This window comes from Pseudomyrmex gracilis, unplaced genomic scaffold (assembly GCF_002006095.1).
Source record: "Pseudomyrmex gracilis isolate BER0280 unplaced genomic scaffold, ASM200609v1 scaffold_303, whole genome shotgun sequence".
Lineage (NCBI taxonomy): Eukaryota > Metazoa > Arthropoda > Insecta > Hymenoptera > Formicidae > Pseudomyrmex > Pseudomyrmex gracilis.
Window position 1 is genome coordinate 2235 of NW_018020887.1, and position 20409 is coordinate 22643.

The following is a 20409-nucleotide window of genomic DNA, read 5'->3' on the forward strand; positions in this document are numbered from 1 at the left end:
CCCGAAATGTGCAGTCGGTGCAAACCAGCCGAAATCGCTAATAGTATTACCCAAAAATATCGGTAAAATACCGGTATTTTGCATATCGGTATAAATCCCTGTATGTATGTACAATAGGGAGCATCATATCGTGCGGTTCCAAGGGAAATTTTTTTCGGGAATTTCTCTTTTGGATGCTCTACGCGCCGTTCTTCTTCGGTCTTCGCCAACGGTCCGAGATCGAAGGAGAACAGCGCGCAGTAATAGAAGCAGCTAAAGAAGAAATTTTCGAGAAATACTTCCCCTGGATCCGCACGATATGGTGCTCCCTACTGTATATATATAATATATATATGTATATGTATATTATTTATATATACATGAGCCGTTTATTTTGAAAGTGGCCTAACTCCATTTCTCAATTTTTTTCGGTTGCCATAGTTACACGTACAACTTCATGTTATTTAGCAATAAAGCATTTCAGATTGCTTATATTCCAAGCAAATACGATAATTCTTGACACATAAGTTTTCAGAGTTAGTTCAATAATTGAACCGTGTAGTTTGAAAGTGGCCTATAACTCCATTTATACTTAAATCAAGATATTTACTATTGATAATGTCCAAAGTGATGAAGGTAATTTTAATTAATTAGTATTTAACAAGTTAACCTCAGTTTTTGGAGAATAATTATTATTTATTTTACATATGTATATTTTATTTATACATATATATATATATATAAAACACACATAAACAACATTGCAAAATTTGTCAAATTAATTTTACTTCAATAAAAAATAATTTGATACAAATTTTTTATTAGCCTAATAATATTATATGTTTACATTTGCATCAGCTTTTATATTTATGTTCATTCTTATTATATTTTATTATAAAAACTTCAGGAAATTTGAGGAAATTCAATTTTAAACATATTAAAATATCTTAAATGCCTTTAACGTCTTTAAACGTCTGAACATTAGCATTAAATACAAATTAGCATTAAATATATATGTTTATTGAGTTTCCTTAGAAAACAATATCTTACATTATTAAAACACATTATTATAAATTATATTAAACAAATTATTTAAAAATTAAAATTAAAAATAAAGTTTCAGAATTTTCAAATATAAACAAAGGCTAGCAGCGTAAACTGTTGCAATACACAAAAAATCACAATTTTTTTTCAGAATTGATTCCGACAAAAATACTTTCGCGTTTTATTTTTGTTCTGTTGTGACAACGAAAGAAAATTTCGATCGATATCAATTTCGAAAGATATACATATAACAGCTAATATGTATAACAGCTAATATGTATAACAGCTAGGATTTAACAAAATGGTTTTTACTTTTATCAAGATTATCAAAGCCAAGCATGTAGTATCTAATGTTATAACTATTTTTCACACAAATTTAGTATAGTAATATGTTGCACTTTATATATGCCGTGTGATTTTTTTGTGTTATAAATCAGGATGTATTATATTTTTATGTTCCCTAGCTTGTTTCTTAATTTGATCTTTACGAAGTTTTAACTTGTATCGAATCTTTGGTAACACTGCTTCTAAATCTTTGTTCCATTTTACAAACTGCTCTATCTAAAACAAATTATTTATAAATATTGATATATGCACACATGAATCATATAATTCTTGTAAGTATAAAACTCAAATTTGAGAGATATAATTTAATATAAATTGTTTTTAAACTGTAACAGAGAACGTAACTGTAACTGTAACAAGACGAAAACTGTATCATACTGTATATAACATATACAAAAAGATAAGTGAAGTTTTAATATAATACAAATAATTTTATCATATTTAGTAACATATGATACTTCCATATCGTAAAATTGTAATATTTACCTTGTTTAGTTTGCTTTCGTCATAAATGGCATTAATAATTTTGCTTAATATGCTCTGAATCTTAGAAGTATTGCTACAAAAGTTAATAGTATGAATAATTAATACTGTTTAATAAAAGTTTTTTTTTTATGTTAAAGTGTAAAACGGCATATATGTACTGCATGCAATTAAAAAAAAAAAAGAAAACTATAATATAAAACTATATAATTACGTTGGCATTATCTCTTGAAATATCAATAAACAATGTTCAAGATATAGTAAAAAGCTTTCGTTATTTACGTAATTAGGATTAATTTTCAAGAATTTTTCAAAATCAACAGTTCGAGGGACATGTTGAATTTTCTCTTCTTCAGATAAACTGATTAAATAATCAATAATAATATTAGAATCTCTCAAACATTCAGGTTTGAATTCAATAATCGTGACATTAAGTTCTTCTTTTTTCTCTTTTATCATATTCCATATATCAGGCTGCAGACCGTTACAATATGCCCACTCTTTCCACCACGGTAGAAGACTACGATATCCAGAAAAAAGAAACAACGTACATGTTATACAGAAAAAATTTAGCTTATAATCTTATATCTTGTTCAAACATGTAATTTGTCAAACTCTATGCGTAGTAAGAGAAATATGATTAAGAAAAAAAATTATAAATCACACACACACACAAACACTGTTTATACATACGGCTTTTTATAAAGAAGATGAGATTTCAAGTAATTAGCGGCAGTTCTCAAGCATTCGCCATCATTAAGAACACATGCCCATCTCGCAGATTCTTGTCTTAAAAGTTTAAGAAGAATACTGTCGTCAGGACTTTCTTCGTATTTTATAATGTTTAAATGCATGCGCAATACCACTCTTAATTTTATCTAAAACAAATTGAATAAAATATGAATTTCATGTTGGTTTTATTAACTAAATATACAGATATATATATATATATATATATATATGTGTAAATGGTATTTTTTAAAACTATTATTTTTGCGCTATTTTTTAATGTAACAATTTATCAACAACACATATACATTTTCTTTTTAACAAAATGTTTAGTATTAATCACCATGATAGAGGCGATGTTTTTTGGAAATGGGATCAATTTCTGTGATAAATTTTCCATAGCTTTAAACATAGGATACCATGCTACGTAATCTGTGTCTCGATACAAGTAGTTCGTAAGATTCCAAAATATAGATGAATCTAGAGTGTGATGCATCATAAAATAAAACGCATCATCGAGTAGTTTGGCACGATTAAGAACATGTATCTGCTGAAAATTATCGTTTTGTAGAAAAGATATAATTTTTCTCCAATTCTCGTTATCGTAATTGACACGATAGTATCCTATTAAACAATGAATTTCATTGATTCTATAGAAATTCTGTTTTTTAAGACATGATAACATATTAAGACACACACATGTTTTCTAACATATTGAAATTTTACTTTTATTGGATTTTAAATGTAAATTTAACAATTATATATATATATATATATATACAATATAATTGTTAAATTTACATTATATATAATTATAAAACTCGCTTGTCTTTTCTATCAACACTCACCAGCTTGCTGCAAATTAACTATTATCCAACCTTTTTCAGGATAGTATAGACAGTTTCTATCATCGTAAATACTTTGATAATTATCATATTTTATCCAATAGATATGGGAATATGAGGTTAAGTTAAAATTTGGATTTGATTGACCAGTAATAGTTAAAGGTATATAACCATTGTCATTCAGATCATACGACTCTTGTATCATTTCTATCAAAATATTATCTTTTTTTTTTATGATCTTTATTTCAGGATAATGAGTTTGACTTATCCAGCACTTGATCAAGTATTTGATGTTAACTTTATTATTCAAAGTTGATACATCTAGAGTATCTTGCAAAGTTTGCAAGAAATCATCTAGAGTTCTCGAGATAGAATCACTAAATTTGTAAAATTTAATTTACAATGTAATTAGACAATTTTGTAAAATAATATTAAAATGTAAAAACAAAATAAAATAAAAGCAAACAATTTTTAAAGCTCGTTGAAAGTTAAACAAATATATAAAGCCTTACGAGCCGTTTCCAAGCATTGAGCGGAAACTGTATGTGTATACATATATGTATACATGCATACACGTGTAATAAGTTCAACTTGTAAATTTTTTACAAGTGAGTATTTTTTAAATTGAAAACTCAATTCTTAAATTCATACGGGATGCTGGATTTGCATCTCACATATGACAGACCCCGGATACCCCTCTATCTAATTTTTCAAATATTGCGAAAAAAACTCTTCGGCCAGGAGTCGAACCTGGAATCTCCGGCTTTCCGTGCCATCGCCTTCCCTGTTAGGCCACCGAGGCACTTGGAGTTATTCTCGCAATATTCATACATATATCGAAGATGGTCTGATACTGTTGATAACGCTTATTTTCAGCCAGCGTAATTCAAACAATTTTTAAAGCTTGTTACACGTGTATATATACATATATGTGTACATATATACATATATATGTACACATAGTTTCCGCTCAACGTCTTGGAAACGGCTCGTAAGGCCTTATATACTGGTTTAAAATAAAAGCAATTTATAATAGATGTTCAAAATTTCAATTTTTATAACGTTTTTCCACTTATGTGCGTGTATATACAGGGTGTTCAACAATTAGTGTAAAATCTCTCGTAGGCAGGTAGAAGGAGTAAACTTGAGCCGAAAAATCCTGAATCAATTTTTTCTATTACATATAATAAAAGAGTAATTATTGAATAAATCAAGTCAATCAGCGCCGATCTTTAGCCGGGCGCATGTCATGTGAGCCGCGCGGAGCGCTCACGCATACCAGGCTCGTGGTTCAGTGACGTGCGCCCGGCTAAAAGTCGGCGCTGTGATTTGCTTGATTTATTCATTAATTACTCCTTTATTATATTTATTATATAATAGAAAAAAATGGTTCAGGACTTTTCGACTCAGGTTTACTTCTACTTGCTTACGAGAGATTTTACACTAATTGTTGGACACCCTGTATAAATTATTAGCAAAAACAGTCGTAACAGTTATTACATTAGTTATAAATATTTTACACACTTACGTTTTTTTTAAGTAATTTTTGACACCTTCTCGAAATAAGTCAGTAGTCATTATATGTTGCAACATACGCATTATAAAGGTTACTGCAAATCATGTCAATACAAAACGTGTTAATTAAATTTTAAAAACTTGTGTAAAATAAATTTATACAAAAGTAAAAATTAAATTGATATATACAGGGTGTTCCATAATGACCGTCTCACCGCTCGTAGGCAAAAAGAAGGTTATTCTAAGACGAAAAGTTCTATACCACTTTGGAAGATTCGCAATAATTAACGAGATATGAATTAATAAAGATCCGCTAATCGGCGTGCATCCAGCGTAAGGACAGCCCAATCTGTCGCGCCGTAGCGACGGAATACAATAGCGCGGATAGCGCGCTGCCCGAACCCGAACGCAGCCTATATGCTATGTATGCACATGCTATTCTATTAGCTTCTTCTCATTCCATCGCAACAGCGCGTCCACGCGAAAGACTAGGCTGTCTTTACGCTCCCCTTACGCTGGATGCACGCTGATTAGCGGATCTTTATTAATTCATATCTTGTTAATTATTGCGAATCTTCCAAAGTGATATAGGATTTTTCGTCTTAGAATAACCCCTTCTTTTTGCCTACGAGCGGTGAGACGGTCATTATGAGACACCCTGTATATATATGTATGTACAGTTTAGTTATATATATACATTTTATATACATTTTACGCATATATATATTATTAATTGTATACGTTTTTAAGAAAGATGATTAGCTCCAAATATTTTCAAAAAAGAAACATTGAAATGGCAGTTAAAGCAGACACAGTTATTATTGTGTAAAGGTGTAAAATATTGTTTATTTGAAAAGTATGGATAAATGTATAAATGTATAAACGTTTCGACCTTCAATTTAGGTTTTTATCAATATAATTAAGAATAAACAATAGTTGTGGTCTTCATATATTAAGATGTGTAACGTATATGTTTGAATTGACAGGCCACATCCTCTCAGTAGCAAAGAAGCAACGGAATAGAATCCAGTTTCTTCTTTGTTTCTGAGAGGATGTGGCCTGTCAATTCAAACATGTACGTTACACATCTTAATATATAAAGACCACAACTATTGTTTATTCTTAATTATATTGATAAAAACCTAAATTGAAGGTCGAAACGTTTATACATTTATACATTCATCCATACTTTTTAAATGAACAACATTTTACACAACAACAACTGTGTCTGCTTCAACTACCATTTCAACGTTTCTTTTTTATTAATTGTAAATATATATTTATATATACATTATATATATATTTTTTTATATACATATATATACATATATATATTATGTTTATATACGTGTACATGCGTGAAATGTACATAAAGAGTTAGCAATTTTTTTTTATATTCATTACATATATATATATTTTTTTATATACATATATATACATATATATATTATGTTTATATACGTGTACATGCGTGAAATGTACATAAAGAGTTAGCATTAATTTTATAGTTTCATGATATTTATATTCCAAATTTGTATTCAAAATTTTAAAATTATTCATCTTATCTTACTTTTAGAATAAGGATTATAATGTCCATTATTGGAGTTGTTAAATGGCGGTTTGAAAGGATATTTCTCAAGAATAGAGTTTAAACGAAGACTTTCATATTGATTCTGAACTACAAACAAGTTCATGTGGAAATCTAATTCTGGAAAAACCTGAAAAACAAACACGTTTTAATATGATTAAGTAAATATTTAATTGACGTACGAATATTATATACGTATACCTACTTCTAAAAAAAGTTTAGCATACAAGTTGACGATTAAAATCGTCGAAATGTAAATAAAATAGTAGTGCTACATGGAAATAACCTTGTCGATAGCTTCTATTCCAAATAATAAAGCAAGACCTTCGTTTAACCATCGGTAAGGCCACGAAGATGAGCTAGGAACAGCAAACCATTGATACGCCACTTGACGTGCTATTAAGCGCGCTATCTCTATAATGCGCATAGAACGATGTAACTTTAAATCATAAATAATATCTGTTTCTCTAAAAATAATTAATACATAGTTATATTAAAATTGTATTATCATATCATTCTGTATTATTATAACGCTTTCAAAAACAATGTTTATTATATAATAATTGTAATACAATAAAAATGCTTCTATATATCTAATATAAAAAAAAAGATGGAGACACATATATGTATATATCATTACTTATAAAAAATGAGTCTCCAATGCGACATCTCAGTAATTCGATAATCTGATATTGCGACATGATGTACATCTGGAAAATTCTTCAAATTCCCCCATTCGTATTCCATATGCATTGTAATCCTACCAATAGCGATTTGCGCAAATTGTGTATAAAGCTGTAGATATTGATTATCTTGTTTCAAAATAGTTCCCGGAATGTAATGAAAAGTCGGATAACTGATCAATGCAAACGCTAAGAAGTGAGTGGACATTCGAAGAGTAGTCACAAACTTTGTAATACATGTATTGTACTTAGTAAACTCTCTTTTTCCCTTTCCATGCGACAGAGCCATATACCCCTTATCATGTTCTATAGAAAGATTAAACGTGGCTATAAATTGTGGCTCATCCCAACACGGAAACATTTGTCGAGCTCCAAACGAGTAGAAATTTGTTGCAATTAACCATCTGTCAAAATTGTTTACATATGTTAGGGATATTGTTAAATGATGATGAAGAGAACTTGTAAAGAACACTAATGGACAAATTTACAACATATTAATGTATTATGAACATTTTAACATTTATTTACTCTTTTATTTGTGGATTATTGTAGAAAGAAAAACTCTTTTTTGTAAGGATGCTTTCTGTGTTATTCTTTATAACAGTTTCAAATGATATTTGAAGATTGTATTTTCCAATTGGTATTCTACGACCGATGTCAATGGAAACGATTTGCGACTCAGGGTCATACGAAGAGAAACCTTTTTTATACTTATATTTCTCATCTTGCTCGTACAATCGTATCTCTTTTATATTTACTGTTGAATCCATGTGCATTTGTATTTCATGTGTTGAACGTTCGATAAAAATAGTGGCGTTTATTTCGCCAGAATAAGTTGTCGTTCCATTTTTTATTATTAATATTATATCATAATGTTCTGGTAGTATGTGGTTCGATATATTGACTTTTTCTGTTTTTGTTTTTGTCGTGCGCGGTACTCGCGTAATGAATATATCAGAACCAGTAACAAAAGCTGTTGTGATGACAAATAGTAAACCGATATTTTGTATCAGTCTTAACATAGCCATATTAAGATTTATTTTTCAAACACATCTGTATAAAGTAAATTTGTATTAAAAACAAATTTTATCGTAGTTTATTATATGTTATTATACGTAACCTTGTTAACTTTGCTACTCTGATTTGTGATTAAATTTAATTATATAATGATATTCTCACAATATATGAATTTTATTTTCTTTTTTTAACTACATAAGAATAACAAAATATACGTGAAGCGTTAATATAAATTTTTCTAAAAATGTATAGTAATAACAAAACGTTTTCTGCTTGATTTGAAATCTTCGATCAAAGCGACTTTGAAACAGTATTTATTATGATATATTTTGTTTGAAAGCTTCAAATATATAGTCTCTGTTATGCCAAAACAACACACATATGTATATACATATATTCATATGACTATACACATATATATATTCATATATGACTTGTGTATAAATAGTAAAAAACTAATATCTCTATAATGTATATAATAGTTTTTAATTATTAAAAAATTGACGAATAAAACAATAAAATAATTTTATCGCATTTCTAATTTTTCTCAATTGAAGTTTAGAGTTACATCTTACAAATTTTTCAAAAAGAAATATACAAATATTTTTTATTAACTTACCAAATCTTTAAAAAAAATATAAATGTCTGTGCGTCGTGTTAATCTGTTTTTGTAAATTAACTGCTTACACAAAATATATACATATATCACTTTTACACAAAATAAATTAAAATGTTAAAAGAGTAAATTTATATATTTAACTGCAATCTTACTTCCTCGACAGATCACTGAAAACTGACACAATGTCGATAACGAACTCTTTAAACGTAGCATCATGTAAATCAGAGCCTTCCAACTGATCACGTGACTGCATAGAAATCTTATGGCACAAACCGCACGCCGTGCTCGAGTTGGAAGGCTCTGATGTAAATAAACACGAAAAACCCAAAGATCACATATAACGGATATTATCCTGTGCGAAAGATAAAATTGAAAAGACTCCTGGCCGAGGAGTTTTTTCGCAATATTTAAAAAAAATTAGTTAGAGGAGTATCCGGGGTCTTTCATATGTGAGATGCAAATCTAGCATCCCGTATGAATTTAAAAATTGAGATTTCAATTCAAAAAATATTCACTTGTAAAAATTTACAAGTTGAACTCGTTACATGTGTATGCATATATATATGTATATATACACGCACAGTTTCCGCTCAACATCCTGGAAATGGCTCGTAAGGCCTTATATATTTCTGTGTTTAATTTCAACGAGCCTTAAATCATTATTAATTGTTTAAAATTGAAATTGTTATTCATATATATTATCCATATATTATTATAACTTAAATATGTGCGCATAATATCAACATGTAAAATTTTACAGTTTAAGTTTTACAAACACAGTTAAAGTTTTATAAACAATATTTGTTTTTACAGAAGGAACAGATAATTTATATTATCATTTGGTCGAATAATCTCTTGTCAACATCTTAGTTCGCTGCTTGCGATTCGTTATCAAACAAAAGTGACGTGTCTGACTACAAACGGATACCTACAGCAGATCAACTTTCCTTTTGCGCGCGGCGAGTTTCAACTGGTATCATACCACTAGCAAGCAATATCATACGCGTCACGAGCGCGCGTTCAAAAGATCGATATTATCCAGGCTGCCTCGATATACGCGCGAGCCTTCGCTGGAATGTTATATTTAGATGGACCCTTTCCCCCTGTGCCATCAAGGGGCAAGGTACAACAGCGAGGTTCGCTCAATTGCTTCTGGAAACCGATATTAACGTGGTTAGCAATGTTCCATCCCGCAACGTGGAGCATCTTCGGGGGATGAAGAATGGGGAGGGGGGGGACTTTATATACAATACGAAATTGAATTGCACTCGAGATGATGCATCTTCGCTACTTTATACGCCTAACTACGTACTCTGTTATACAACGAAATTAATCTGCGGCAGCTTATTATCCGACGCTTTTTATTATAAAGCGCTACAAGAATTAAAACATTAAATTCTCAAGCCAATGAAGTCTCATAAACACTAGTTTTCAAAATTTACGAAATATATTGATCTATTACACATATTAATTTCGTTATTTGTTTGTCGTCAAGATTTGTGAACGCATAATGAATTTCAATGCAAATCTTCATAAATAAAAAAAATTGACGTTTTGATTATCTGATTTGCGTTGTTGACAAATGTGATAAATTTCACACAAGACTCTAAAAGCGCTTGTGCTGACAACGTTCTACCGATTACTAGGTAGAAGGACGTAACTCCACTCTTTCATTATTTGCAATTATTGTGCAATTATTGTACAATATTATTTGTAAATCATTGAAAGTAGAATTCTTACCTAACGTAAATATCGTAAAATGTGTTTGTACAATTTAATATGGTAAAGAATGCAGAAACACAAATAAAAAAATAATTTAATTGTTACATAGAAATGCGTTTTGTAGATACGCGCGGACTACAATAAATAAAATTTATCTCAGTAATATTGTTTATGTAACTTATCAGTAATTTATCAAAATATTGTTTGTATCAACGAATGAAATTTGTACGCTTTTATTTCATTTTGTGTCCTTGGCGTTCTTAGCGAAAATTATACGTACGTGTGCGTACATACGATATATCGAAATGTTTTAATGCTCAACGGAAAGTCAACATGCATGAATTTCACGGAAAATGAAGTACATATCGGAGCGTTTGATTTAATATCCCCTTGTTTAACGTTTCTACGGTTATCGAGTATTGCAATAACCTGTGTTATTTTCCATTTCGAATAAGCCGAAAAAATATGTCTATAAAAAGCATGTTCTGCGTAGTTCATTTGAAAACGTATCATATTGTATGCGTCGTGTGCAATATTATATTCATTTGCATAATAATAATGTTGGAAAAAAGAAAAGTAATAAAAAAAACCATTTGGAATATTTTGCGTTGCTGTATTTGTTTTTTTTTATTTTTTTTTATTTTTTCATTTCTATCGTGTTGTGGCAGAACATATATATTTTCATCGGTGAAGAAAAAACGCGTGTCCAGAAATACGTGTCTTGCGTAATATCGCGTTGACGACGAAAACGATTTTTCTACGGATTTTTGTTTCCGCTGATGCGGTCGCACACCATCGATCGTTCGTACTGTTACGGCTTTGCTTTCCTGATGCTTTTATTACTTATCGCGTGTAATCGAAAATAAACGTGAACGTGAGGAGAACACGTGTTTGATAGAAATTTCATCAAAATAAGTAATAATAAATAATAATTTTGCTACAGAGAAAACAATTAGCTCGAGCTAATTAAAAAAATTTTTTTATCGATGTGCTTACGTAAACAATATATATAAGCAATTTTTTGCGCACTAAATAAAATAACTCTGTTATGATTATTACATAGAATCACACATATATGCGCACATGTATAAACTGCTTTGCAATAAAATGGTTGCACTTTATTTGATAACAACAATTCAGCAATTTCTTGAAGAAAAAGTAAAAAAACCAAAAAAAAAAAAGAATAGAGTTTACAGCGCGAAAGACAAAAAGGGTAGTTCAATAATTAAATGGAAACCAAGAGTGTAAAACCTCTCTGGAGGATCTCGAGCACTCTAACATATGGGCCAGTACTTTGGGTTGATTCTTTCTCTGCTCAACAAGAGTCCACTATATATGTCGATCACTCATTCTGTCAATCCTGCGACAGATCGTTCGATATTTCTATTATAGATTTAAGCAAAAAGAGAAGTCGCAAAACGGCATCGCAATTGAAGAGAGAGGGAAAAGCAAGGAATACGAAGTAAAAATTGCCAATTAAGAAACAAGCCCTGCTCTTCTTGGTAGTGAGATTTTCGCGTCTTTTGTGAGATTCTCTCAAGATGCATATTTTCCAAGAAATCACATTCTCATTACAGTCTAAGAAAAAAAAAAAATTTTTCCAAGTGTTAATTCTTGTAACGTACACTGGCTGTTTCCGATATGCAATATATTTGTGAACTCATTGACAAATGTAATATGAACATGTCGAAAGAATGAGAAAAATACCGACTCTATCAAATTTGTCACGCAAAATTGTACACATTTCGCAGTTAACTCAGCTTTTTGTACAGAGCGAAAGTGATATCGACCCGCGGTCACGAATGCTCGCCGCTCTGAACTAGGCTATCGCCTAAAATCAGAACGCGGAGCGGTTTCGACGACACAACTGCGTTGCATATAATATTGGCGTGACGACAGCAACAGGCGATTCTGGCAGGCGGTGGAGAGGTAGGGTCTCGAGGATTCTCTCTTACGTCCGTTCCGATTTCCACCCTGCAAACAGGGAGGCGAGCAGGCAGGCAGGCAAGCAGGCAAGTAAGCAAGTATACAGAGACGTGGGGAGAGGCAGAGAGGCAGGCAGGCAGGCAGGCAGGCAAGCAGGCAGGCAGGCTGTCGTGATATTACCTCTCTTTCTGTGTGTATGTGATGTATTGATTGGAGGCTGGGGCTACAGGTGGCTTTCCGGCGCTTGCGCTGTGCAGGAGATATGAATAAGCTCCCATTCCCTTATTAAACTACCTCATGAACTTAGCGGAGCAATCGTTACCTGAAAGAACAAGGTCTCTTCTTCTTCTTCTTCTCTCTCTCTCTCTCTCTCTCTCTCTTTTTTTCTCTAATTCTCTCTTTTCTGCTTTTCGAATTTTTCCGTCGTCAAATCCATCTATTAGCTCTAGATGCATTACACAGGCAATAAAGACACACACACACACACACACACTTAAGCGAGCGTGTGTGTGATTTCTCAGATCTACGAGAATAAATGTGCGCGCGTTTCGTTCTAGTTAAATAAAAAAAAAGGAACGACAATTCCAAATTCGAAGCTTTATGTCCCTCTTACGGCGATCGATCTCTCTCGCTTTCGTTTGCGTTGTTCTTGCTTATTTCGCTTTCTGCCGAACGAAAGGGACAGTCGGATGTGGGTTGCGGTTACCGGCAAGTTGACGCACCCGTCCGAGGGTGCGTCAATCGAATATTATCTTATCAAAACAGAAATATCATACTGTCACAGTATCTCCCAGATTTGGGAAACACGGTAACAATTCTATTGTGCACGTACAGGGATTGCCGGACGGGCAAATGTATTACGAATAGAAAACATTTCCAAAAATAAAAAAAAAAACGCGGCAATAAGTTATACACAATTTTCCTTTCTGACTTGGTCCTTTGGGAGCGCAGATGGGGACAACACCGACGTCATAATGGAGTAGTAGATTTCGCTTGTGAAACATGAAAGATTTACGAGCAGATAGACTTTGTCATCGTAACTTTTTAACTGGGTCTTTTTTTTTTTCGAAGTTGTGACGTGTAGAAAGAAAACTGCAACGAATAATAGTGTAATTGATGCGCTTAATGAACGTTAAGCAAAGTCGGTATCTCGTGATAAAACAAATACAATTTTATTGCTCGCGAGAGTTTTGTAGATATTTCTGAACAAGTTACACACAAACAAATAAACGAGATACTTCACTCTCAAATAAACGCGTAATGTAATTTTTCTCGTAACTTTTTTTCCCATAAAAATTTAAATTTTTTCTCCCATAAAAATTTAAATTCGAGAGCGTAGTTTGTAAAAAAATGAGAAAGATAAGTTTACGAGAGGTAGCATCCGAATAATATCTATCATTATTTTTATCTTCTATCTATATGATTTTTCGAATTTTTATAAGAATGGCTGAAAAGACCGTCATCGCCGGTCTTTTCGCCATTTCCCTTGAGCTGCTCATCAACGTCACCAACGGTCGTGTGTCGTATAAAATAATTTTGTTAAAAATTTATGAGATTGTCTCTTATAATAATTGATGTAGTCATTTTGATTATCTTGCCGTATCGTGATGAAAAGATATGCTTAGAAATAGCAACAAGTAAGTAAATGGGATTAAAGAACTGGACGTTCTCAGTTTGTCGAACGTAACTTGTTAAACGTATATCAAAGATTATTAATCAAATAAGACTGAAAAATTATACTTACGCTATATTCCTTACGCATCTCATCTCTTTAATTTATATAAGATGTCTCGGCGCTATTAACCGAGAAAAGTTAACGCAATTAAAATTTTGACGTAAATAAATATAGGAATTAGCCAATTTTCAAAGATATATATATATATCTTGGAAAAGAGAGAAAGAGTCTATTGTTATAAGATTTGTTTTCCAGGCTAGTGACGCGACAAGTTTTTCATCCCGTAATGTGTAGTTTTTATATTGTCTCGCCTCAACGAATGATTAAAAATTTTGCCTCTAATGCAATTCGCACAATTTTTTCGAATTTATTTGCGGCAAAACTTTTCTCGAGTATATAGTGTCAATGGAAAAGCTTGGATTTTGTAAGCTAATATAAATTTTGATATTTTAACAACAAGTCCCGTACACATGTATAACCACTTCTGTAAGATATACGCCACAACTGTCTTATCGAACCGAAATCTTTTAATTTTAGGTTGTTCCTCTTCGATCAATATAGGAGTGATTGTGGTTTTACGAAAGCGAGAGCTTAAGAGGCGAAACTTTGTTTTATTGGGGTTTAGATAAATCTTACCCTCTAGAGAATTTTATAATTAGAAGTTCATCATTCAAGATTTTGATCAAAAAAGTTTACAACAAATCGTTTCTTCACTTTCTCTTTATCTGCATAATCAAACGTCGTAAAGAAGGTACAATACTTCCCATAAAAAAAAAACAAAGTTAAAAAACTCGAAGTCATTAATGACCGTTCGCGCAACTTTGCCGTGCCGTTCTCGATCTTCATACAATATAGGATAAATATGCTACTATAAATGATATATAATTATGTTACAATTATAAAACTATTGAAATTTTATTGCTGCCACGTTTAGTTTGTTCTCAATAAATGTTGTGTTTTTTAAATTTTGCGATTTAGAGCAAGTAAAAAACAATCGTAAATATATTAGTATATGTGTTATACTATTAATCGCCGATGCAGCATATTATATATTTTATGAAATATTGTACAAAATTAATAATGTACAGCAAATGGATACAATATTGTTATAAAACTTAATAATCAAATATTTGTTTATCTTATATGCGATGTTGACTCCTCGCGACTTTTTTATTTACATATGTAGATATGCGCAAAATATAAAATCAATGATACAATTAAACAAATCGAAAGAATCTTTGAAATTCAGATAATACAAAAATACGACACATCGTGTATATAGAATATTATTGAATGAAATTATATGAGACCGCAACAAATTTGTGATATTGATCTTGAAGGCTGGTCAACACACGACATCCGAATTTTTAGTCCAAATTTTATCATTGAAATAAGACATTTGTTTCACGTACAAAAAAACATTTATCCGTGTTATGCCGCTACAATACGTATTCCTCTTCGTATTTTCGCAGTCGCGCTGCGTCCCCCTATCAGTCCAGAGAAAAGCCTTCATCGGCCTCTTACCTTCCCCCGTCACAGTCCACTCACTCGTTCACCCCTTCGCGCTCGCTCTCTCCGGAGCGAACGGTAACACGTAAACGCAAGAGGGGATGGAAAAGCACGTCTGCGCGATGAGAACCAGGAGGCTCTTTCGTGAGGGATCCCGACGCGCTTTTCCATCCCCCACAGGTAGTCCTGCCGCATCGCTAAAACGCACCACACGTGAGTAAATGTGCAGACTCTCTCATCTCTCTTCTCGTTCATTTCTCTATTTTCTCTCTTTCTGTCTCTTGCGATGTCCATTTGTGATGTTGCAATTTTTATTGTTCACTGTTTTTCCTCCACTTTGTTACTTCTATTTTTTTTCTTTACAATCTTTCTCCTTCTCTTATCTACTTCGCGTCTTCTGTTATATATTCATTCGTCGTGTGATATTACTGTACTTGGCATACAACTAGTTTCCGTGAAATTGTCTCGTGGTTGCCGGCGAACTTTCTCGATGTTCAATTTGCGCGACGGACTGGAAGATATCGCGGGAAATCCACTTCGTGCCGTTCGTAGTTATTCGAGAAAAAAGATAGAGAGCCGATCTTTTTCAAAAGCGAATCTCTCTTAACCAATCATCATCGGTGTAATGTGCGAGAGTTATATGAAGTCTCCAAAGTTTCCTCGATCCGAATTTTATCCGAATATCGGAATAAATGTCTAAGTTGCGCGCTAAATTGTAAAATATATTAAAATAGCGTTCTCGCTGATATCGGAGTGAAACAATTTTTGGATTTTTTAAACATTAGAAGAGCTCTTGTCAAGTTTGTATCTTCGATCAAGACTTGCTCGTGGATTATTATCGGTAAATTTACTTTTATATGATCGAAGCAGTTTGTGATATGTGCGGTGCGTAAAAATGCTTGTATATCACTAGCATTGTTCAAATATAAGAACCAATTATTAAGATAAATGTATCCGTATAAAGTATATCTGTATATTTATTTCCTAATTAGTCATTATTATTTTCTCTCAAGAGAGAAAACCAATTGGTTTAAACTGGTGGAAGAAAAGTTTTACATTTCACTGTCAAACGTTTTTACGTTTGCGAAATCGTGCTGTGCGAATAATTTAGTCAATCTGCACAGAAGCGCGGAAATCTGACTACTGTTAAGTTACGGTATCGTGTCGCGAATTGATGATGAAAAAGTAAGAACCTCCGCTTTGACAGGTGTACGCAGTTACAATTGTCGGAAGTTTCGGACGATCGAGGAAACCGGAACTTATTAGATAAAACGCGAGATTGCGTTACGGCGTCTTATATCGAACGTCTTCTTGTTTCGCTGCGGAAAAAGATCGAGTTGACTGTCTATCACAAATCTTCTTTTCATATCAAATATGATCTACATGTATATATATATATATATACATAATTTCTTGTAAATTATAAAGACTTTTGTGCACGAGTTGTTCTACAGAACGTCTCAAAATTGTCATAAGTTTTTTCAATGAAATTAATTTTATACGAGAGATATTAAACGGGAAGCAGTTTTTTTTATAAATTATATTTCGACAAATGTAAAGAAAACATTATATTACTTGCATAAAAAATGTTACATATTTTTAATCACTAATTCTTCAGAAAGAATTTATTATCAACTCTAAATGAATATCTAAGAGACAGTTTGAGACATTCTGAAAATAAAAAAAAAAAATCAAGATTTATCCCATATAAGATACGTGTTTTGTCGTGAATATATGCAAACATAGTATATTTAAATACACATAGATAAATATTTAAGCACCAAATTTCACTTATACGTAGCTATGCTCACTTCCTCTGTGGTTCGATATTTTTATCAACCTAATATTGTGTATGTGTATATATATATATATATACACATATAAAAGTAGTTTATATACATAGTTTATGTATGTAAAATATTATCTTATATACATATAAATATATACATATAAAGAGCAGCTGTATAAAATTCATACAACACACATGTGTGTATATATACATGTGCAGTATATAATATATATATATATACACATACATGCATATGTATATTTTATATATATATATATAAATAATATTGTACGCATGTAATTTTGTAATCAAATAATGATTTATTTTAATGAGAATAGAAAGATATAAGTCGCAACACTTATATAAATGTTAGAATAAAAACATAACACATAATAAGATAAAAAGTTTTGATGCTGATAAAATATCTATATACAGAAGGAATATTAATTTCGACATTGTCATATTAATTAGGGGTTAAAATGCACGCGATTGGACCGTAGGCGACTGCTAATTCTAAAGCCAGCTTCTGTAACGAAACAATTGATACATTACACGCGCGTATCAGTCCTGATAGAATATCGTGGAATATGTATTGTGGCAGGTAGATATAATATACATCTATGTACAAAACACGATATGGATTACCGATAATAATTGTTTGGTGAAAATCCATTGACCTAGGAGAGAGAGCTTTATGCGCGAGTTAGGTTAATAATGCAACATTAATAACTGAGCTCCCTTGCTCCAGAACTTTGTACAGGATCATTCAAGGGTTTGTTATTTCAATAAACTTTAGCTTCAAACTATAAAATCTCACAAGCTGCTTTTAATTATAAGCAATATCTCATTATTGAACAATGTCACATTACACGACTGCGTCATTCGACGTAAATAAGTCCGTTTTTTTTCTCGTATTACAAAAAAAAAGACAAGGAACGATTTTTTTTGTATTACAAAGAGAGAGAGAGAGAGAGAGAAAAAGAAAGAGGGAGAGAGGGAGAGAGAGAGAGTGCGTTGAGTAATACAATAAACACGATTGAAATAAACGGAATCATATCACAAAACAGGATAAACCTGTGACTACTCCGATTTGTCAGCGATACGTTTGGCTTATATTTATGATTCCTTATATTTGCGTGCGAGTCGTCTATTTCCGCCGATACCACACTCTCACTGCACCACTACAATCGATGGGTTGTGTTCTCGAAGGGCGGATATTTATATTGTTTGAGAGACGAGAGGAATGCTGATATATACGCAATAAAACGAGTTGCTGACGTCTACCCGCGCACGAAGACGACCGTATACGGTCGCACGTTACACACACGCACGCACACATAGATATCAGATCAGATATTGCAATAACTTGTTGTATAGTATAATACTGAATATTGAAGTTTTTTGCGATGCATCGCCAAATTTTCGAATAAATATTGACTAGAACATGTTATATTGTTACGGTCGATCAAATGACTTTATTAACAGAGCGGACGAATAAACAAAATGACTAGCATTTTCTCTTACAGAAACACATCGCGTATATATGTAAATTAGTTTTATTTATGTAATGTATATGTAAATTAGTTTTATTTCAAGACTAACGTAACAAATTAGATTTTTAAAATGAGAATTTAATTGGACTTACACATCTTTAAGAATATTTATTCACAGATACGTAATTTGTATGCGAGATCAAAAACGCGACATTTGTACTAAATTTGTTTCCGAACGAGAAGATCCGGTGCGATAGAGCAGCTGTACAGCGCACTAGAAGGAGAAAAAAATATCATACGGAACCGCGAGAGAGTACGTCGCGCCGGGATATCGAGAATTTATTTCTATTGGGCTGCATTCTTGCTACAAACAACGATTCTCGCGAATTTTCTCTCGGATCGAACGGCTCATCGTTGAATATAAATTTGAGGATTAGTCTGGCGCGACTCGAAATAAAGAAACGATATTTTAAAGTTGGGACGAGTTAAGACGGAACACACACACACACACGCACACACACACACGAGCGTGTCGGAATATGAAAATATCGATCAGGCAACTATACGGGAAGAACGCGTCTCTGTAAAATGAGAAACGCCAGAAAATTTGTTTGAGAGAAGTCACATTTGCGCGGAAATTTTTCACCAGCCAATAGAGGTGCGTTACATACTCTATTTTCTGTAGGAATGATAGATGACTTTCATAAAAATATGATAATATATGTCGATCGTATTTTCAGATTCCATCATGTTTGATCATAAATTATCTCTTTGTTACATTGTATCGTATGTGCGTCACATATATCTTGGTTGGGGAGAAAAGGATTTAAAGTTTACTCAAAATATATACTTATCGATTATTATATATTTCAATATTTATTCCTCTCTGTTGTAGCACATATCTTTACATAAATATTTTCAATATTTACAACATATATATTTACAAATATTTTTTTAATAATAAAATAAAACTTATATTATAAAAAGAATTTGTTAATTATTCGGAGATTAATAGGATGCAAAACGCATCACTCGCGTATTATATATAATAATACGGATTTCGAAACAAAATACTTTCGCAAAGCAAATTTCATTGCAGCAAATATATTTAAAACGTAGTGCAATGTAAAAGTTTTTTTGTTTTACATTGAAAACAGTATTTCTAAAAAAATTCTCATTCACATACACTGCATCATTGTGCATCAATACATTTGACCTGTTTTTGTTTCGCAGCGATATTGAACGCGTAACCAGCGTTTTTTTTTTTTTTTTTTCTATAGAAAATTTGCAATTTAACCGTAAACCTATCGTAGGCTTACAAGAAAAGAGTATTAAGCGCAAAAGTAGCTTTGTGACAAATGAATTTTAAAGAGGAAGTCGTAAATGTGTTGGTATAAACTTAACTCTCTATAGTTCTCCCTTTCCCTCTATCTATCTCTTCTCTTCCT

The 20409-nt window shown here is 31.9% G+C and overlaps 2 protein-coding genes across 6 annotated transcripts in view; one reads left to right on the forward strand and one right to left on the reverse strand.

The window, feature by feature from the left end:
* Positions 1–2061: 2061 nt before the first annotated feature.
* Positions 2062–8239, reverse strand: LOC109859933 (thyrotropin-releasing hormone-degrading ectoenzyme-like). Its single transcript, XM_020438677.1, has 9 exons — positions 7740–8239; positions 7169–7615; positions 6815–6995; positions 6511–6658; positions 4954–5035; positions 3429–3802; positions 2924–3204; positions 2545–2729; positions 2062–2371 (listed from the first exon to the last, which is right to left on the reverse strand). Exons 1-9 carry the CDS (start codon positions 8237–8239, stop codon positions 2062–2064), a joined length of 2508 nt encoding a protein of 835 aa, XP_020294266.1.
* A 7643-nt stretch (positions 8240–15882) lies between these two features.
* LOC109859929 overlaps positions 15883–20409 on the forward strand; it is a 97069-nt gene continuing 92542 nt past the window's right edge. For all 5 annotated transcript variants that reach the window (XM_020438663.1, XM_020438665.1, XM_020438664.1 and 2 more), the window contains exon 1: positions 15883–15892. The gene's annotated coding sequence lies outside the window, so the exon portion shown is untranslated. The remainder of the gene's footprint in view (positions 15893–20409) is intronic.